The sequence below is a fragment of the Spermophilus citellus genome (assembly GCF_964194105.1).
Source record: "Spermophilus citellus genome assembly, chromosome: 9".
Taxonomy (NCBI): Eukaryota; Metazoa; Chordata; class Mammalia; order Rodentia; family Sciuridae; genus Spermophilus; species Spermophilus citellus.
In genome coordinates this window covers 27,442,710-27,465,716 of record NC_138191.1, presented here as the reverse complement: position 1 = coordinate 27,465,716, position 23,007 = coordinate 27,442,710, and the positions used below count along the sequence as shown (strand labels likewise).

General features: G+C 37.7%; 2 protein-coding genes across 6 annotated transcripts in view; one reads left to right on the top strand and one right to left on the bottom strand.

Moving 5' to 3' along the window:
* The window catches only part of EEIG2 (EEIG family member 2), an 80,613-nt gene extending 71,351 nt beyond the window's left edge, over positions 1-9,262 (top strand). Inside the window, exons 10-11 of the mRNA XM_081305918.1 lie at positions 864-933; positions 7,832-9,262. Of these exons, the coding sequence (XP_081162044.1) occupies positions 864-933; positions 7,832-7,874 (113 nt within the window). The 3' untranslated portion in view covers positions 7,875-9,262. The remainder of the gene's footprint in view (positions 1-863; positions 934-7,831) is intronic.
* Positions 1-23,007, bottom strand: part of HENMT1 (HEN methyltransferase 1) — a 64,489-nt gene that overhangs the window by 25,394 nt on the left and 16,088 nt on the right. The gene's annotated exons all lie outside the window — the stretch shown is intronic.

Genomic DNA, 23,007 nt, shown 5'->3' with positions numbered 1-23,007 from the left:
ATGTACAGAACTGTTAAGTATAGAGTTCTGTAACCCAGGTTTGTACAATCCATGTGATCAGCAGGAAAGTGGCAGTACATCATGCCACTGCTACGCACTTGTAAAAGAAACTTGATGCTCATAAAAATCTCAAGATAACTTGGTAGCTTATTTATTTCTGAGGATGGATATTGAGTTTGGGAAAGAAACAAACTTTAATTAAAAGTGATCAGTCTTAGAGGGGCTGTCATTCAGTGATAGAGCAGTTACTTAGCCTTTGTGAGGTCCTAGGTTCAATTTTTAGCACCCCCAAAAACAAAAAGAAATTCTAAAGAATATTTGTATTTTAAAATTATGTTTCTGCATCTGCCATGTTCATATACCTTACAATAGAGATCTACATCTGTGTCTGTGGTAGTACTTCAAGTCACAGGATTTCGAAAGTTGGGCTAGTGGTTTTGAACAATGGGGAATAACGTAGTCCTTCAGTCCCTCCTTAGTGTTTTCCCTAAACTGTAAATTTATGTGCCACGAATTTGAAAAGTGCAATTACTCAGATGAAGTTACTCAGATGATGTGTATACAGCACACTTAACAATGGACTTAGTTCCATTGTGTAATGGGTTGTAAAGAGAAATAATTAAACCTTGTGAAAAATTGTAGGAAAGACTGTCTTCTTTACTCAGTTAAAAGAAAAAGAGTTGAAGGGAAGTTGATCAGAAGTAACTATTAGAATAGCTCTTAAATTGCCATGTACATAATTGTTTTTGAGTTTTTGATTATTTTAATAAATAAATATGAATTTTGAATTACTAAAATATGAATATTATTTGGCAGTAGCCTAATAAATATCCATTTAACAAAATTTTAAATGTGCATTGCAGAAGAAGGACTGAGGTTATTTGTGGGTCCTGGTGGAAGTACAGCCTTTGGCAGTCATCATCTTCCAAACAGGTATGTAGTCCAAATAGTAACTTATTAAAATACAGACTTAACTTTTAAAAAATGCTTGAGTGGAGGACAAAGGTTGCAAATTTTTTATTAGACTGAGGCTATACAATACTAATATTAGTGATTGCATGAGAAGAGTTAACAGTTCTTGGTGTAGCTCTCACTTTTCCTTATTCAGGATGTGTTTGACATTATATTCTATAAATTTGATCATATCCTTAGATGTATTTTTAGAGTATATTAGTAAAGGACTAGTAGAGTACCCGGACAAGTTTCAATATAAAAAAATTGTTTAGAAAAGAATCTTAGTCTAATATTTTATTTTTGTTTTGGTTGGTTTTTCTGTATTGGAGACTGAAATTGCATGTTTTTTCCACTAAGCTACATCCCAAGTTCTTTCTCTTCCTCTCTTTCTGTAGTGCTGGGGATCAAATCCAGAGCCTAGCACATGCTAGGCAAGTCCTATACCACTGAGTTATACCCCCAGCCTGCAATCCATTTTATTTTTTATTTTGAGACAGGGTCTCACTAATTGGCCTAGAATTCGGCAATTCTCTTGCTTCAGCTTCCTGAAGAGTTTACAGGTGTGTGCCATTGTCCCCACCTCTTGGTCCAGTATTATAGACAGAACAAAGTAAAACCATATTTCCAGCCAGTGGCCTATCTTTTTATTTAATTTTTTCTTTTTAGTTATACATGATAGTAGAATGTATTTTGATATTATACATAATATAGAATATAACTCCCCATTCTTGTGATTGAACGTGATATGGAGTTTCACTGATCATGTATTCATATATGAACATTGGAAAGTTATGTCCCATTCATTCTGCTGTCTTTCCTTTTCCCATCCCCCCCCTATTCCCTTCAGTCCCCTTTGTCTAATCCTCTGAACTTCTATTCTTCCAGCATCCACATATCAGAAAGAACATTTGACCTTTAGTTTTCAGTGACCTTTCTGTTATGTGTAGTTAAGCACCCACTCAGCAACATAAGCTAATAACTAACTTTTCTTGCACTCTCCTTTCTTACTGCTAGAGTCTAACATACGATCCAAGTTAATTTCTAAAGCCAGCTGCAATGGCACACGTCTCTAATTCCAGTGACTAGGGAGGCTGAGGCAGGAGAACTGCACCTTCCAGATCAGCATAAGCAATTAAGCCTCAGCAACTTAGTGAGACCCTATCTCAAAAGATAAAAAGGGCTGGGGCTAACAGAGATATAAAATAATTGTGGTATATATGTGTAATAAAAATTTTAATGCCAAAAAAAACAAAGTACATGTATAATGACATGAATTGGTGTGAACATACTTTATATACAAAGATAAAAATTATGCTCTATATGTGTAATAAAAATTATAATGCATTCCACTGTCATATCTTTAAAAAAATAAAATCAATTTTAAAAAAAAAGGGCTGGGGCTGTAGCTCCTTAGTAAAGTGCCTCCCACCCACTGGATTCACTGTGCAGCTACCAAAAAAAAATATATCTGAAAACCAAATATCATTTTGGTAGTTATTCAGATTCAGATGGAGAAAAGTTACCTGCCAGACCTACCACCCTGATTCTCAATATAAGTTGAGTATTCCTTGTCCAAAATACTTAGGACCAAAAGTGTTTCAGATTTCAGTTTTTTAAATTTTGGAATATTTACACTGACATCACCAGTTGAGCTCCAAAATCTGAAACTTTAAGCAAAATGCCATCCTCAAAAAGTTTCAGATTTTGAAACGTGTCACATTTTCAGATTAGCGATAATCAGTATACTTCAGAATGGTAAGTACAGCTGTCAAGAACACCTTAGGAATTTTGATTGTCCTCTTCCCCACATCCCTTCTGTGCACCCCTGGCACTGTTTCTATGTAATATTTATGTACAGCTTACACACAATAGAGTAAATCAGAGTTGCAGGGGTATGGGAGTGCCTAGGCCAAGACATTTGTTTTATTATGCTCAAAATCTGAAAGAATTTTTAGTTCATTTCTTGTACCAGTATTCATTTTAATGAATATCTCCTATGTGTCCAGCACATTATAGAGCCCAAACGATACAAAATAGTGTCTAATAGCAAATACCTACATCATTAACTAGAGTCATATATGGTAGGTAGGAAAGAAAGAACCATAAAGATGCTATGAAGAAGTAATTTTTTAAATATTTTTAGTTGTAAATGGACATAATACATTTATTATTTTTATGTGGTGCTGAGGATCTAACCCTCACATGTGCTAGGAAGGACTCTACCACTGAGCTACAGTCCCAGCCCTGAAGAAGTAATTTGAAAAGCAGTTTATAAAGGATATAGCACAAGTTAGACCTTTAATTAATCTTCATGACTTATCCACTCATTAACTTTTGGACCTGCTTGTGGATAAGGATACAAGGAGGAAAGACCCAGCTCTTACCCTCAGCCAGCGGATGGTCCTAGCACATGGGGTTGGCACCTCAGCCAGTGGACCAAATTACCATTGCCTGTTTTTGTAAAGCGAGTGTCATTGGAACACAACCATGCCTGGTTACATATATACTATCTGTGACTGCTTTGATGCTGTAACAGCAGAATCGCATAGTATAGCAGAGACTATGTGGCCCACAAAGCCTAAACTATTTATATCAGGTAAGATAGACAAACTATAAATAGTTGAGGGAACTCTGAGAGAACAGCAAAGGGACTCAGATGGAGAAACTCCCTGGAAGAGCTGACACTTGAAGAGGGTCTTTGGGAGAATAAATATAAGTGGGTTTTTTAATATTTATTTACTTATTTATGTATCTTTAGTTTTTTTTTTTTTTTTAGGTGGACACATTATTTTGTTTTTATGTGGTGCTGAGGATCGTACGCAGTGTCTCATGCATGCTAGGCGAGCGCTCTACCACTGAGCCACAACCCCAGCCCATAAGTAGGGGGTTATCAGGCAAATTCAGGGAAGACAGATATTCCTGGTAATAGGAGCAAATAAAATGAATTTATAGGCATTATAATTATACAATACTTATTATAGGTAAAATTGAGTATTTATTAGTTATGTGCCAGGCATAAGCACATATATGTATTGTATTCATTTCTTATAGTATCTCTTTCAGTGCACACAACACACTATAATTAGTTATTTAAAACATGGAAATAGATGCACAACTATAACCACAGCTGCTTTGGAGGCTGAGGCAGGAGGATTGCAAATTCAAGGTCAACCTGGGCAACTTAGTGAGATCCTGTCTCAAAATAAAATTGAAAAAGAAGGGGGCTATGGATGTAACTCATTGCTCTCCCACCTTGGGGTTTAATCACTAGCACCACCAAAAAAAAAAAAAAGACTGAAGTTCAAGACCAGCATCAGTAATGTAGAAGTACCCTATCTCAAAATTTAAAGAAGAACTGAGGGTGCTCAGTGGTAGAGCGTCACTGGGTTCAATCCCACTACAAAAATAAAATAAGGAGACAAAGATACAAAGAAGTAGAGATCATTTGCCCAAGGCCATAAACTAGTTGAGTGGTGAAACCAAGGCTCAAGATTCATGTCTCTTTAAATCCAAAGCCCATCACACTTAACCACTTTGACCTTACCAGCTTCTAAATAATATAACCTAGTTAGAGAATTGCCTAAAATATTTCTTCCCAGATGGGTCATGTGAATGTAATTTTGAGGACATAAGGTTGGTTGAAAAGTGTCTTTAAGCCCAGTAATAAAGGCCTCAGTTGATATAATGAAGAGTTTATTCTTCCTCATATCTACAGTAGGAGCCATTGGTGATTCTTGCATGGAAATGATCTATCAGAATGGCATTTTAGAAAAGTGACCATAATTTTGTCAGAGCAAAGAAAGATACATCGAATACTTTCAATATGTGCTATAAGTATTATTGTTATTCAGAGAAAAGAAAGATGAATTTTGGTTGAGAGATCATCTAAAACTTAGGATATAAAAACATTTATTTAGTAAAGAAGCTGATTCTGGTTCCCACCCCCTTTTCAAATGAATGCTAGAATAATCACCTTGGGCCCCGGGTTGTAGCTCAGTAGTAGACTATTTGCCTAGCATGTACAAGGCCCTGGGTTTGATCCCTAGCACTGCTAATAACGAAAATATGAAGAAAAAAACAATAATCATCCAATGCATGAAAGCCTGAAGTGTTCATTAGGTGTCAAAGTAAATGGTTCATATGACATGCCACAGAAACACCAAAGAACATCAGAGAGAATATGTCATGGTGAAAGATAATGGGCCACAGAGGCAGATAGACATGGGTTTCATTCCTGGATTAGCTATTATGACTCAGCTTAGCTATGATCTTGGCTAACCACATCTCTCACTTGCTACCAGAAAGAGCACTGCATCAGTAGGGTTAACATCACAGGCTCAGGAGTTGGGCTGCTTAGTTTAGTACCAAGTTTTACCACTTATTAGCTGTGTCTTTGAAAGTCATTTCTCTTTACCTCAATTTCCTCACCATAAAATGCTGCTAATGGAAACTATCTCATAAGAATAATAAGGTTAAAATTAAATGAGGTAAGATATGTACACGCTTATAACAATATCTGGTATGCAATAAGCATTCGATCACTTTATATACACTAATTGAAGATCTGTTGCAGAGTTAATTCTGGAGATTAAGCTATTTGAAGTGCCCAGCATGCTACTTATACACATAGGCTCTCAATAGATATGGGTATTTATCAGAGAAGTTAACATGTCAGCATTAGATCTGTTCTGTGAGATAAACTATGGTGGTACAAATGAAACCAGAATCATTTACCTAGGGAAAAAAGAGAATGGAGAGAACACAGCAACAAGCCATACAGATTTGGTGAGGGCTTTCAGCAGTAATCTGTCTGAAGTCTAGTGGATACTGATTGCCTGCACAGGGTTTCTTATAGGGTCCTGTGTGCACCTGCTTGATCAACTTTATTTTCTAAAAAGAAGTCTGCTTTGATTTCATTTTTATTCTTTTGTATGTTGTCTTTTATCTCTGATTGCTTTTAAGATTTCCTCTTTTCACTACTTTTAACAGTTTGATTATGATATGCCTTGATGTATTTCTCTCTGTATCTATTCTGCCTGAGTTCATTAAGCTTCTTGGATCTCTGGGTTTATAGTTTTTATTAAATCTGAAAATTATCCTACCCTTCCTTCTGGTATTCTAACCTTCAAATTCTATCCACCAGCTTTTCTGAGCCCTGACCTCCTACTCCTCCACTCAGACCACCAAGTTGTTAGGTCCTCCCTCCCTGCAGATTAGGGAGATCCTGAAGCAAACTGCTTCAGGCAGCAAGTTGGGGCCATTGTAGGACTTTCTTCATTGATTTCCTTTTTACTGGGAAAACAGTCTTGCACTGCCTATTGTCCAGTGTGTGTAAACTATCATTTTCTGTGTTCTATTGAGTTTATAATTATTCAAGGCAGGAAAGAAACCTTGGTTCCTATTATTCCATTATGGCCAGAGCAGAGCATACTTAAAAGGACATCTCAAAGACAGGTTCCTTCAAATTACGATTGTCTGCTGGGGCTAAGGTTGTGGCTCAGTGGTAGAGTGCTTGCCTAGCACGTGTGAGGCATTGCGTTCCATCCATAGCACTACATATAAATAAATAAATAAATAAATAAGATTATGATTGTAGCCTGTGAGTTGTTTGTTTTCCTCTTTAAGCAGTGCTGGGGATTGAACCCAAGGCCTCACACATGCTAGACAAACATGCTACCACTGAGCTAAATCCACAGCACACAAATTCTGATTATCTGTGGCTACAAATGGATATTCATTGGTACTCATTTGAGGATGGTCCCATCATTTCTTCTGTGCAGTGAATCTGTTTTAATTTTTTGGTGGGGGATGAGGTGCTAGGGATTGTACTCGGGGGGGCACTCGACCACTGAGCCACATCCCCAGCCCTTTTTTTGTATTTTATTTAGAGACAGGGTCTCACTGAGTTGCTTAGCACCTTGCTTTTGCTGAGGCTGGCTTTGGACTCGCAGTCTTCCTGTCTCAGCCTCCCTAGCTGCTGGGATTATAGCTGTGCGCCACCAAACCCAGCTGTGCAATAAATTTGTAAGAACCCTCAGCAGTCAGCTTAGAAGTCCAACTCAGTTCATGATGTACTAATAACCACTAACTAATTGCCATCTTTTAAAATTTTCTCTTAAAATGCCGTTAAGCATCCAGTGACAGGATGCACACCTAAAATCCCAGCTATTTGACACATTAAGGCAGGAGAATCCCAACTTCTAGGCCAAGTTGGCAACTTAGCAAGACCCTATACCAAAAACAAAAATTTAAAATGTCTAGAGCACATGTAGCTCATTGGTACAGTACTTGTTCAGCAAAAATGAGGCCCTGAGTTCATTCCCCAGATCTACCTCCCCCCCAAAAAAATGATATTTATGTATTAACTAAAAGAATTCTCTAGCCAGTTCTGGGGCATGCTCCTGTACTCTCAGCTGCTCAGGAGGCTGAGGCAAGGAGGACTGTTTGAACCCAAAAGTTCAACGACATAGTGAGACTTGGGCTCAATAAGAAAACCACACTACTATAACAACTAAAGACTATCATCATTAACTGAGTGCAAGGCCTGATGCACTGCTGAAGTCACTTATACTCCTGGATGAATTGACTTTTTAGCATTTGTATATAAACATGTTTGAAGAGAATATTCCTTGTAGCAGTTTGTTGATAGGTCAAGAATTGTGTTATTAGATTATTGTGGAAATAAGTAGGAAGATCAAGGCCTAGACTAACCCAATATATTAATTATAAACATTTACTCTTTCAAGTATTTTCTACTTGTGATACCTTTTAACCTTGTCAAAATGAAATATAGTAGAAAACTGTTCAGTGCATTCTCTCTCAATTTCAAACACTTCAGCACAACATTTTGAAAGTTTTATTCCCCCTGCTGTTCTAGGGTGGGGTCTGGAGCTTATGAACAAGTTGTGATCAAACGCTAGCAGTCAAGCCGGAGATCTGAAGCTTCCCTGTGGATTTAAAGTGTGGGCAGTTGATGTATGGAGGCATTTTAGTCGAGCACTTAAAAGGAATCTGTGAACCTCATCTGTCAAGAAGAAAGCCAATGCTGATTTCGTCTCCAAAAGCGCCCACCTTCCCCACCCAGTGAAAAGGAACATCTGAATGGTATTCTCAAGGCAGTGTGCCAGAGTGTGCCTTGGAGGTGCACTGCTCCTGTGGCCACTGCACATGACAGTGAAAAACTGTTCTTTCTTTCAAAATACCCAATGGGAAAACAGTACTAGATATGTCTGAGTATAATTTTAGTATTCAAGAGTAAAATCTGTGATAGAGGTGCTCAATAGATTGGGCTGTATGTTTTTTATTTTAATTTTACATTTTAGATATAAGTGAATATAATTTAATTTAAACCCTATAAATTCTGTCAAGATAGTTATTAAGTCCTCTTAAGGAAATATTCCATATTATACTACCTAAGGTATTATACTGTTTATTAACTCATTTTGATGCAATAATTGATATAAAATGTGGGTGTTCATGCTTTGGGAAAATGTTTTACTACAATAACATAAAATGCTTAAAATTATTATAAATATATCAGTCATAAATCAAATGACAAGTGTGTTTTAAGTCTGAGGTAGATAAATGGATGTGATGTTGTTATTATGTGGTATATAGTACTGTTATTTGTCATTAACATTAGATGAGCTGCAGAATCCCCACTAGCACTATACGTGAAGATTTAAAATAAGCTTAATATTCAATGTGTTAGGCCACCATAAGGCACCCAAACAGAAGAACTATTTTAATTCACTGAATTAAGACCTGCTGGTTTCAACAGTCAAAATTTAGAACACGAGGAAACTTGTGATATGATCTGAAACAGAGCATCCTTTTCTATGAAAATTCAGGCTTGTCTAAAGCTGAAACTTACTCTGACATGGTAGTGGGTAGAAAATAGGAAACAGCTACTTAACATTACTGAGCTGAAGGATTGGTAGTTTTCCATTTTAGCTTCCTATGGTCAGACATTATGTTTTCTTCTTTACTATATCAAAAATTAATTGTTTTGAGGCAAGAGTAGACTGTAATATACATCAAATATGGCTTTAAAATATGAATATCTCGTCTGGTTTCAGTTTCACAGCACAGCATATAAACTTTAGAGGTTTTCTGCTCTTATATGACCATCTCCATGTGGAAAGATCAAAACCTTCATGGAATCAAATAAAAACTCAGTCACTGAAGAAAAACAGATTCCTTAGAACCACTGATGTCCCAGTCCTTAATTTCGAAATCATGTTCAAGAAAGAAAATGTCAGAATAAAATTGGCCTAGCTTTCATGTTGGCAAAATATCCAAATTTAAAGGTTTGGAAAAAAATAGAAAAGTTCATGTTAGGAACTTTTTTTTTAATTTCAAAGATTGGGTATCCCATATTAATAAATTTTTACAAATTCTGAAATTTTTAAAATATTCTGAATTCTTAAATTATTTAGAATATTTTGGATGTTGAAAAGGTTTTATAAGTCCAATATGTTTATTTTTTAAGATATATTTTGAAGGCCATGTGCGGTAGCACACGCCTGTAATCCCAGCAACTCAAGAGGCGAAGGCAGGAGGATCGCAAGTTCAAGGCCAGCCTCAGCAATTTAGCAAGGCCCTAAATAATTTGAGAGACCCTGTCTCAAAAAATAAAAAGGACTGGGGATGTAGCTCAGTGGTTAAGCCTGGTTCAATCCCTAGTATCAAAAAATAAAATATATATATATTGAAGAAAAACCATTGACCTGAATATTTTAGTGAAATTATGCTTGGTTAGTTCTCTTAGTCCAAATAAAGAAAATGATTTATTAAGAGGTAAAGACTCCACTGTTCTATACTACTACAGTGCACTGGTTTTTAAAAATGTGGAAAGAAAAAAGAAAAATCCAAAGCAACAGTGACTGTGAAACTAAGCAAAAAGGAAGAAAGACTTGTCTGTCTTCAAGTGAACTGATCCTTATTACATATTATGGAAAGAAGCAAAGTTTTAGAGATAGGAAGATAGAAGATATTGTTTAAAGAGATATTTATTATGACATTTTTTAAAACGTATTTTTCTATTTTCAAAATATTGTTTCTAGGCTATATTTTTATTGGCATTTTGGCAGATGATTTTGCAGTTTTAAAAATGATAAAACTAGATTATAAGCATGGTTCAGTGAGGATACTCCTCAGACCTGTAAAAGGTGCTTTAGTCAGGGCAGTGCCCCTGTTTTACTCATCCCTGGCTGCCTCTGGCCCTGTCTTTATTCAGATTAGTTCTTAGTATTTAAAATGGTACAGAATGCTTTTTTTTAAAATGAAATGTGAAGAGATTTTAAAAGCATGAAAATCATGCATTTATAATTTTAGCAGCCACCAAACCCATCTTGATTTATATAGTAGTAAATATAAAAAAATTAATAAGCAGAAACATTAGTTAAGAAGTTAAGAGGGGAAAAAAACCTTAATGGCCATGACCTTTGCAGTCAAAGTCTGGATTCATTTTATTTATTCTCATATTCCATTGGAATACTTTGCATTCAAATTTCGCTACAGTCCTATCAGAATATTATTAAGGGTTGTTAAGAGTTAAGTGCCTTCCTTACTACTATAGTTTTTCTTTCCCTAAAACTTGTATTGTTAATCTCATGTAGCTAATGAAAAAAAAAAAAGCTGCTTATTAAATACAAAGTCCTGGGCTGGGGATGTAGCTCGGTGGTTCAGTGGTAGAGAATTTGCAAGTCCCTGGGTTCAATCCCCAGGGCTGGGAGAGTAGGGGTGGGCGATATATATAAAGAAAGAGACTTTGTGTGTATATGATATCTATATATATCTATATCTATATATCTATCTATCTATATATATATGATATATACTTATATCATACACACACAAAGTCCACTTTTTACGTTTAGATAATTGGACTTTGAAACTTTTGATTTTGTTTTAATAAAATGGATTTTGAAAAGTAGATTCTTAATTTTTAAATATTAAAGTCAAACTTCAAATAGCCCAGTGTTAGATAATTTGCAAATATGTAACACTTTTTCTAGTTGTGTCCTAGAGAAAAAGACTAATGGCAGTTTAAAGCTACATGTTTGGGATGAGATAAATAAGAGTCTTAAATATCTTGTTGAGAAGCATGCACAAGCCAGTTAGGAGACCCTCTTCCTGTGACTTGAACTGATGTTGACTGAGACAGACAGAATATGGAGGAAGGGTAGCACAGGGCAGAGAAGGCCCTGGGCCATCAGTTTACACTTTAAAGGTTGACTCCCCTTCGTAGTCTTCTGTGTAAAGGCTTCTGTGTACAAACAACTAGTGTACATTAGTATTTATGATCTGAAAAAGTCTTGACCAATAATTCTAAACTCCACCTTCCCATTCCAGCATAAAATTATCAGAATAATATCCAAATTAGATTCTTCTATATATGCTTTTTTGAACAAAACTGTGAGCCACAAATGTTGACCACTTAGCTCTTTTGTTGCTGCAAGGAAAAAATAATCTTCAACTCGCCTCCGTTCAAAATGTATTCAAATTCAGGCAGGAATGAGTTTTAATAACTTAAAGATCCCAGAGTAATTTTAGACTTTCAGGTTTCCATGCTAACTAAACTGCTTTGCAAGCTATAAAATATTTCAATGCTCTGAAGTGCTCTGAAGTATTAGGCTTACAGTATGACAAATCCATAACAAATCTCTGAGAGAGAGACTGGGCTCATATGATGGGGTTGCATTCTATTTTCTTAACAAGGCTTTAATTTGGGCAGTTCTGAAATTATGCTTGGTCAGTTCTCTTAGATGGTATGTCATGTGAATATAATCAAGTACAGTAGTTGAAATGATAAGCCACTGTTCATATGTTGGCTTAGGTACTATGCATAATGTTAATAGCTGAGATGTTGAAAAATATAAAACATAAAGGGCAAAATATTCCTGCATTAAGCCTATTTTAAGACTGCCCTGAAAATAAAGGCCTTGTTCTCTTAAATATGTGATTTTCATAAGATAATGTATACATACTGTATTTTAAATGGTCATGTGGGTGGTCTTCCCATGTGACAAAGCTGATAAAATTTTTAATTTACATACAATGTATTCTGCATTTTCAAATGTTTATTTATGTATATAACAGAAAATTCTCTAGCTGATATTCATTGACCAAATCCCACACAAGGGAAGACATTTTAGAGTATATACAAATTTTATTGTTTTTTTTTTGGAAATAGATCTTATTTGGGGATCACTTTCCTCTTGTGTGTTTATTTGACCCTTTGGTTGATTACCTACAACCTGTATTAACTTCCAATCAATCAATTTATGAAAAATGCTATTGGTGGCAGGGGACTGGCTCAGTGGTAGAGCACTTACTTAGTATGCACAAGGCCATGGGTTTAATCCCCAGCACCACCAAAAAAAAAAGTTATTGAAGTGATTCCATCAGTATGCTAATACTTGGAGAATGAACTTCATATTTATATATTTCCTTGTTTCAAACTGTACAATGATAATCCAGGCAATGTTTTTTTTAACAAAAAAATTTATTTGTAAAATGTTTGTAATGTAAAGATGAATCTCATACATGTTCAATAAAATATATATCTTAAAAGTTTAGATGTCCTTTTAAAATTAATATTCTGTCATAAAATTGTGCCAAGGTAAGAAAATAAATAGAAATATAACTTTCTTGACTATGTAGTATCTGACTTTAACAGCTCCAGTGGAGACATCTGCTCGAACCGTGGGGCAGCCCATGGAGTGGCATGGGCTTTGGTGAGAGACAAACCTGAATCTGAATGAAAACTACCTTCTGAACCCATTTCCTCATCTAGGAAGGAGATAATACAACTGACTGTCAGATTGTGATGAAGAGCATGAGTTAAGAGTATGCTGAAAAATTAAAAACAAATTTAAAAAGAAAAAAAATTCCAGTTAGTAGGCTGAAGTGTTTGTTTTATTGCTTTTGTTTGGGGTACTGGGAATTGAACCCTGGGGGTGCTCTACCACTGAGCAATATCTCTAACCCTTTTTATTTTTCTAGACAGGATCTCACTAAGTTGCCTAGGCTAGCCACAAACTTGTAGTCCTCCTGCCTCAGCCTCCCAAGTCATTGGGATTACAGGCATGTGCCACCATGACCAGCTCACTCAGTATTTTATCAAATCAAAAATAGCTTTTTAGCATCTACATGCATATTAGTAATTCTCATGTTGGTGGTTCTTATATTAGTGATTCACAACTAGTGTGGATTAATATTTATGATTTGAAAATCAATCATTTGGGCACACAAATGGTTACTAAATGTGCTACTAATAGAATTTAAGATCAACACTTAACAGAAGAGATTTAGTGTCACCCATATCCTTGTCAGCTTTTCTTCCCTTTAATTACAGATTGGTGGTCTTCCGTGGACAGCACAGATTATGGAAGGTTATATGATTAAGGATGAAGTGCCATGCTTATTGGCAGAAGCTGGTAGGTTGTGGGCACGAGGAGACACCTTCCAAACCCCTCCCCAGTACACAGGATCATACAGGATTGCCCAGGATAACTTTGTAATGGGTCACAGCAGAACCTGGCAGGACCTCTGATCTGTCCTCAGACATCCTTGTTCACATTTCTGGCATGGGCCATCTTCTTGTTATGACTTAAACCACCTTACCTCAACACCTAGTGGTTTCCCCTTCTCCCTCTACCCATCCTTTTACCTATTTCCACCTGTTCCCTTTCTGTGTCCCTATGTATCATTTATCTGATATCAGCACTTAATGAAATCTGTCCTTCCATTTGTATAATAGGGTATCATGAATGGAATTCATCCATCTATGTTATATGTCACATAACCAAAAAATTAGGAAAAAAAATAGGAAAGGCTCAAATTTAGAGATTCCCTGGGTCAGAGATTTCTATCCCATGTGTACCCCATGTGAGAGAAAATGCCAGAGACCTTCCTGTATGGATTGGTCTAGACCCTCCCACTGCTGTGCAGTTCTGGCCTGAGGTACTTCAAGTGGGCATCCCTATGAGTTTTTGTGGGTTTTGTTTACATCTTAGATGACAAGTGTGAGCAGTTACTTAAGAAAAGTGTGCCACCTTCTGGCACTGAACGCCAGTGATTTAGGGAGTCTACTTTTCCCAAATGATCTGTGACTGCTTCTCTTTGATATATACACCATGAAATTAAAATCAAAGGAAAAACATTTTGTGGGGGGCAGGGGTTAGTAATACTTTTAAATACTTGAAAAAAAAAGATTTAATAGCATTGTTTATTTTGCTTAGACTTTTTTTTCCCCTTTAGTGTGGGGTTAAAGAAAGATTCTGGAATTACATTTCCATGAGGATTTCTACCAAAAACAACTAGAAGAGCAGCGTGACTAAGTACATGTAGACAGAGGTTTAGACCCAGACATGGTAGCAGAAAAACACAGGACCCATTCAATGAAAGCCAGCAGTCCTATGGGTCAAGGATGAGGTGTGGAAGCAGCAGCAGTGTTTCTGGGAAAGGCAATAATATGTCCACAGCTTGATTTGACTAGTTCTAGCCAAAGTCACAACATGGAGGATTAAGTGAAATAGGTAGAAACAAGATAATTACAAACCAGGTACGGTGGTGTGGGCCTGTAATCCCAGCGACTAGGGAAGCTGAGACAGGATGTTCATGAGTTCAAAGCCAGCCTCAGCAAAAGTGAGGCGGTAAGCAAGTCTGAGATCCTGTCTCTAAATAAAATACAAAACAGGGCTGGGGATGTGGCTCCATGAGTTCCATCTCCAGTATCCACACCACCCTCCATACCCCTGTTGCCAAAAAAAGGATAATTATAGCAAAGAAGGTAAAAGGGATGTAGGCAGAGTTGCATACAATTTGGCAAGAACATTAACAGGGCTTTAAGTATTAATTTTCAGGAGAAAATGAAAGTAACATGCAGGCTTCAAAAACTAACATTTACTGTACACATTTCTAAAACTTCCAGCTCCTACCAGCTTGTTTGTTATATCTCACCAATATTCCCAATGTCCCCCTTTTCTGGATAGCTCCAAAGAAGATGGGTTTACTGTAGTTAACACTTAGCAGGCACCACAAGGCAGATATCTGTCATTCTTTAAGTCTTTGAAAGATTTCACCCAAGCCAGGCATGGTAGCACACGCCTGTAATCCTAGTGACTGAGGAGGCTAAGGCAGAAGTATCAAAAGTTCAAAGCCGGCCTCAGCAATTTAGCAAGGAACTAAGAAATTTAGGGAGACCCTGTCTCAAAAAAAATAAAAAGGGCTGAGGATGCGGCTTGGTGGCTAAGTGGCCCTGTGTTTAATCCCTGGTACAAAAAAAAAAAAAAAAAAAAATCTGTCTACATTTTGCTTGGTATGATGGTGCATGCCTGTAATCCCAGCAATTTGGGAGGCTAAGGCAGGAGAATTGCAAGTTGAAGGCTGGCCAACTTAGCAAGAGCCTGTCTCAAAATAAAAAGGGCTAGGGATGTAGTTCAGTGACACTTGATTCAATCCCCAATACCACATACACCCCCCCAAAAAAACCTAATTACTCCACATGGCCACTGTAAACAGTGCTCAGTCCCCGACTTCCAGCCTACTGCTTACCACAATTTCCACAGGACCGGGTGTGATGACTTTTTCATTTTTTTTTGGCACCACAACACCAATGGAGGAACTGAGGGCTAGGAACACTTGTAAAAAGCTAAACTGCTTACTAGGTATGCCATAGAGGGAAGGTTAGAAATTAGAGCAGAGAGGAGGGAAATGGGCCAGGAAGGATGTGAGCTGGCTACTGTGTGAGGAAAGGGGAAGGTGCCTATGGGGAGTCTTGGGAAAATGTTAGAGGGGCCAAGTTTCAGATCTCAGTGGTATGGAAACTGAACTTGAATACAGAGAGTGCTGTGAAGACTGAAGCTGCTGGGAATTCACAGAAATCCTAAAAAGGGTTTTTGCTATAGTTTGGATCTTGACTGTTCCCCAGAGGTCCATGAGTTGAAGGCTGGGTTCCCAGAGTGATGCTATTGGGAAGTGGTGAGACCTAGTGGATTATTTGGAGTTATTTGGGGGCATGCCTTTGAAGGGGTGCCCCATCTCTTTTGCTTCCTGGACATGAGGTGAGTGGCTTTGTTCCTTCTATGTGCTCCCATCACAGTGTGCTGCCTCACCACAGGGCCAAAGCAATAGGTCCGAGCCTCCCACACTGAGCCTAAATAAAACTTCTAACTACTCCAGGTATCTTGTTATAATAGTGGAAAGCTAACAGTTTTGGAACTTCCCAGACCTTGGGAAATATAAGTCGGAGGTAAATGCTGGTAACTCACATGTCACATCTAGTTTGAGGGTGTCTGTTGGTATGCTGGTAGTGATGGAAACTGTGAAAGGAAAATCTGCAGATAAAATTCAGCCTCCTACCAAACCACATTCTTCATTTTCATACAGTGCAGTTTAATTGCTTGGTACAAAGACATCTTTAGTGGCTGGGTTTGGAGCCTCTGCCTTATATACTGTGTGGTCCAAACATGTCATTCCCCTAGGGAAAAAAAAAAAGGAACCATCTGTCCACAAAAGGGTCACCAGTTCTTCCAAAACTGGAACTGGGGGATTGAGATGGCAAAATAGAGAAGGTAACATTCCTGGCTGCTCTATGGAGTGAAACCAAGAAAACTGACATCCAGTTTCTCAGCAAGTGAGGTACTGGAAACCTTCAGGGACACTATAAGTCTATAGGGCAAAAACTCTACTGCCTCAGATCCATATAGTTAGATGAGTAGACACACAAACAACATGAAATGGCAAAGGAACAAATTGCCCCAAGCAAACCAAAACACTCCAATAACAGAATCCATCAACACCACAATGGAAGAAATGCCACAGAAACATCACATAGTTAAACTGATCTGCAAAGTAAAGGATGATATAAGAGAAAATAGGGATAGCAAAAGATCATTTCAATAAAGAGAGATTCTGGGAGGGAAAAAAAAAAACAGAAATCCTTGAAATGGAGGAAACAGTAAACCAAATTAAAAATTCAATAGCATGACCAACAGAACAGACCACTTGGAAGACAGAACCTCAGGCAATATGTAATCTTGAAAATAAAGTGGAGGGCTGGGGTTGTGGCTCAGAGATAGTGTGCTCAACTCGCAGGTGTGAGGCACTGGGTTCGATCCTCAGCACCACATAAAAATAAAGGTATTATATCCCCCTACAACTAAAAAAATAAATACTTTAAAAAAAAAAAGAAAAGAAAGTGGACCGTGGAGAGAAGATGCTAAGAAACCATGAACAGAACTTCCAAGAATTATGGGATAACATGAAAAGACCAAATTTAAGATTTATCAGGATAGATGAAGGTGCAGATACGTAAACCAAAGGAATGCACAACCTTTTTAATTACATAAGAAAATTTTCCAAAGCTAAAGAATGAAATGGAAAATCAGATACAAGAGGTTTACAGGACCCCAAATTTACAAAATTAAAACAGACCCATATCAAGGCACATTATAATGAAAATGCCTAGCCTACAGAATAAGGATAGAACTTTAAAGGCTGTGAGAGAAAAATATCAGATTCGGTATAGGGGAAAACCAATGCAGATCTCAGCTGATATCTCAAAGCAGACCCTCAAAGCTAGGCGGTCCTGGAGTAACATATACCAAGCTCTAAAAGAAAATGGATGCCAACCAAGAATACTATATCCAGCAAAATTAAACTTCAGATTTGAAGATGAAATGAAAACTTTTCATGATAAACAAAAGTTAAAAGAATTCGCAACCAGAAAGCCTGCACTTCCAAATATTCAACAATATTCCATAAAGATTAAATGAAAACTAGTAAAGGGAGGAACCATACTAAAGCAACAGTCAATCAAAGGAGAAACTAATGCAAATTAAAAACTAGAAATAGGGCTGGGGATGTGGCTCAAGCGGTAGCACGCTCTCCTGGCATGCGTGCGGCCCGGGTTGGATCCTCAGCACCACATACAAAGATGTTGTGTACGCTGATAACTAAAAAATAAATATTAAAATTCTCTCACTCTTTTTAAAAAAAAAAATAAAATAATAAAAATAAAATAAAAACTAGTAATAAATCAACATGACCAGGAACACAAATCATCTCTCAAAAACCTTGAACATTAAAGGCCTAAATTCATCAAAAGACAAAGACTAGCAGATTGGATTAAAAACCAAGGCTCAACAATATGCTGTCTCCAAGAGACTCACCTCATAGGAAAAGGAATCCACATGCTGAAGGTGAAAGGATGGGAAAAAACATCACTCACTGAATCACGTAAGCAAGGAGGGATTTCTACCCTTATATCAGATAAAGTGGACTTTAAGCCAAAGTTAATAAGAAGGGACAAAGGGGGCTGGGGATGTGGCTCAAGTGGTAGCGCGCTCGCCTGGCATGCGTGCGGCCCGGGTTCGATCCTCAGCACCACATACCAACAAAGATGTTGTGTCCGCCGAGAACTAAAATAAACAAATAAATATTAAAAATTCTCTCTCTCTCTCTCTCTCTCTCTCTCTCTCTCTCTCCCCCCCCCCTCTCTCACTCTCTTTAAAAAAAAAAGAAAAAAAGAAGGGACAAAGGAGGACATTCTATACTGCTTAAGGGACTTTTTATCAACAAGACATAACAGTCATAAATATTTATGCTCCAAACAATGGAGCATCTATATACTAATCAAACAAACCTTTCTCAACTTCAAGAATCAAATAGACCACAACACAATAATACTGGGTGACTTTAACATGCCTCCCTCACTACTGGATAGAGTTTTCAAACAGAAACTAAACAAAGGAACTATAGAACTAAATAATACAATCAATTATTTAGACTTATATATAAAATATTTAATCCATTAATGACTGAATATACTTTCTTCTCAGCAGCACACAGATCCTTCTCTAATATAGACCACGTTAGGTAAGCTATCACATATATTGGCATACAACTGTAATATTACCTTAATATATTTTTAGCATCTGCAGGGTGATTTTGATAGCTCCCTTTCCATTGATATCAATTTTTTGTGTCCTTGCTTTTTTATTGGTTTTATTTTTATTAAATTTTCACTGTATTTTTTCTCTATTCCATGTATTTCTGCTTCTACTCTTATTTTTTCCTTCCTATTTGAAAATGTGTTAATTCTAGCTTCTTTCTGATACAAGTACTTTAAAGTACTTTAGATTACAAACATTAATCTGAGTATTATTTAATCAGAGATCCTGATATTTTAAGCTTTTATTATCACTTTGTTCAAAGCACTTTTTATTTACTTATTTTGTGCTTTCTTTGACTTCTGAGATATTCATAGGTGTGCCATTTAATTTTGAAATGGTTGACATGGGGTGGGGTTTTGTATCTCAAGGTTTCTAATGAAGGATCCACAGTCTACAGGATTTCAGTTTTTTTTAATATTTATTTTTTAGTTGGACACAATGTCTTTATTTTTATGTGGTGCTGAGGATTGAACCCAGGGCCTCACATGTGCTAGGCGAGCACTCTATCACTGAGCCACAACCCCAGCCCCAGATTTCAAATTTTTAAAAAGGTAATAGATTCTTTTTATATTGATTGTTGGTTACATACAGGTCAAAACTGATCAAATTGCATACTTCAAATACGTGCATTTTATTGTACTTCAGTTTTACCTCAATAAAGCTATGGGGGAGAAAACTAGAACTGGAAACATAATAAATTTTTGATAGTTGTCAATAGGGGTGAAATTGAGGGCCAAGACGGGAGGTGGGATAAATGTGGAAAGACACAATTTCTTTGCATCCTTATTAACAATTTGGGGTTGGTTATTTATTTATTCATACCAGGGATTGAACCCAAGAGCATTTTACCACTGAGCTACATCTCCAGCCCTTTTTAATTTTTGAGACAGGATCATGATAAAATTACTGGGGCTGGCCTTGAACTTGTGATCCCCCTACTTCAGCCTCCTGAATTGCTGGAATTACATGCATGCACCACCCCACCCAGCTAACAATTTGGGGTTTTTTAAAGCATGAACTTTAATTAAGGTTTTTTTGAAAAGGCATTACTGTTACTGTTTTGTAAAAGCACATGTAATCAAGAATGGAGTACATCCAGATGCATTTATAAAGTATATTGCTGAGCCAGGCATGGTGGCACACACCTGTATTCCCAGCAATTTGGGAGACTGAGGTGGTGTATTACAAGTTCTAGGCCAACCTGAGCAATTTAATGTTTAATGAGATCCCGTCTCAAAAAAAAAAAAGACGGGAGATTTAGCTCAGTGGCACTGTGTCCCTCTTCCACAAAAAAAAAAAAAAAAAAAAAAACACCATAAAAACATAAAGCCTATATATTGCTGAGGCTAAGGCAGGAGGACCACAAATTCTAAGCCAGCCTGAGCAATTCAATCAAGACCCTGTCTCAAAAAATAAAAAGGGCTGGAGATGTGGCTCAGTGGGTGAGCAGCACCCTTGGGTTTAATCCCAGTACAGCGGGGTGGGGGGGGAGCAGAGGAGGTAAAAATGGGTTACATAAGGTATTACCAAGTTTATTTTGAATTCTATATAGTTCTGAATTGTCTTAGTCTTACTTTTGTAATATAAGTTTTAAGGTTATTTTCAAGTTTTCAGTTCTTGCAAGTGTGGTGGTGCATGCCTATATTCCCACTGACTCAGAAGGCTGAGGCAGGAGGATTGCAAATTCAAGGTCAGCCTCAGCAACATAGCAAGACCATGTCTCAAAATAAAAAGGGCTGGGGATGGAGCTCAATGGTAAAGCACCCCTAGGTTCAATCTCCAGTACACTCTAAATTATTTCAGTTCTTAACTGGTAGGATTTTGAGGGCTGGTGTTATGTGGTAGAGTGCTTGCCTAACATGCATAAGACCCTGGGTTTGATTCCTAGTTCTGGGGAAAGAAGGAAGAAAAAACAGGTATTTAGGGTTGTTGCTTTTTTGGAAAAGGAGCTGGAAGTAAAGGCAGTAACTATCTTGTCCATCAAGGTCCCTTCACTTTAAGACATCTTAAAGTTCAGCAGAACTTAGATTTCAGAGAAAATGTTTTTTCTCCTACAGCCCCTCCAATAACCCCGGCAACCAGAAGCTTCTCAGACCACATTATCTAAAACCTATGCTGAGCACTGGGATTGTGACAGCAGTGAACACGCTTTACACAACATACAATGGATGATATATTATCAGAAGTTTCCCAACAAGCCAGTCATGATGGTACACACCTGTAATCCCAACAAGTCCAGAGGCTGAAACAGGATCACAAGTTCAAGGCTAACCTGTGCAGCCTAGTGAGACCCTCAGCAACTGGCAAGACCCTGTCTTGAAATACAAAAGGGCTGGGGATGTAGCTCAGTGGTAAAGTGTTCCTAGATTCAACCTCTAGTAACCACCCCTGCAAGAAAAAATAAGAAAAAGTTCCCCAACAAGAACAAATGAAAGAAAAACAAATTGCATTAAAAACCAGTGGTGGAGGGCTTGCATAGGATGCGTGAGGCCCTCAGTTTAATCCCAGCACCACACTAAATAAAATAAACCCATCCCTTCTGTAGAAAGTGACCCCACTTAAAAAAATTCTGGCTCCAGTGTAGATCAGCACCTCAACACATATTCAGCTTGTGCAAGGACTGGGGTTCAATCCCCAGCACCCAAAAAAAGGATAAACTACTCCAGATAAGGGCCAAAAAAAATCCCACTTATAACAAAGCATAATTGTGAAATTCCAGATGTGCAGTTAGCATTAAGACATTAAGAACTCAAGGAGCCAGGTGTGGTGGTATACACCTGTAATCCCAGCAGCTCGGGCTGAGGCAGGAAGGTGTCAAGTTCAAGGCCATCCTCAGCCAATTTAGCAAGGCCCTAAGTAACTCAATAAGACCCTGTTTCAAAAAAATAAAAAGGACTGAGAATATGGCTCAGTAGTTGAGTACCCCTGGGTTCAATCCCTGGTACAAAAAATAATAATAATAATAAACACTCAAGGAATTCCTGTCTTGTCTCTGATTTCTTAGAAAGCTCCTAGGGCCTCGGGGTGATAGTCTCAGAACTGAACTAGGAAAGGAGTCCATTCATCATGGGGCAGGGGGAGCAATTCAATGCCCTATGAGGAAGAATGAAGGGACAGCTGGTGATAGGTTTAACAAAGACTGAATGAGACACCTCATTCAGTAGGTCCCCACTCAAGTGTCTTTCAGACAAACCAGGCTGCAAGCTATACATGACTCACACTCTAGAGGGGGCTGCACACTTACATGTGGGGTGCCACTCACTGCTTGTTTAAGCTGTCGGGTATGACTATTTGATTTCAGAAACTATTTTGAAGAATGATAATGCTTGCCAAATGTGGTGACACACATCTCTAATTCTACTCTAATCAAAATAATTTTTAAAAAAGGTTGGGGATGTGACTCAGGAGGATCACAAGTTTGAGGCCCAACTCCCCAACTTAGCAAGTCCCTTTCTCAAAACAGGAAACAAAAAGGCTGGGGATATAGCTCAGTAATAGAGTATCCCTGGGCTCAGTCCCCAGTATTATAAAAAATTATCCTCAACTCTTTAAGTCTGCAATATGAACGGCTATGAGACTAACACAGCCACATCAGATGACATATATCAAATGACGTATTTAGCCTATGCCAACATAAATGGGGTTAAATTCCCTTAGGACTCCAGCCAGCTGCTTTCTGCATTTATAGCAGTAAGGATTTTAACCTCTAATTACTTCCCCTATATGAAGACCACCATTTCTATGCTGCTAAAAGGGCAAAGGTGACTCTGTTTAGAACAAAGGTCTGGGCTAAGAAGATGGCTCAGTTTTAGAAAGCTTACCTGGCAGGGGGGCCTGGGAGTAGGGGAGAATGTAGGTATAGAAGGTGCAGAGATGGGGCATCCAGGAGAAAGTAGCTCCAGCCCCCATGTCAGCCTGAGCACTTAAAAGTTTTCTGGGTAAGCACTGGACGTGGTGGCAGTATAATCCCAGTGTTTCCAGAGGCTAGGCAGAAAGATCACAAGTTCAAAACCAACCACGGCAATTTAGCAAGGCTCCAAGCAACTTGGTGAGATCCTGTCTCAAAATTTTTTTTTTTAAAAAGGGGGGG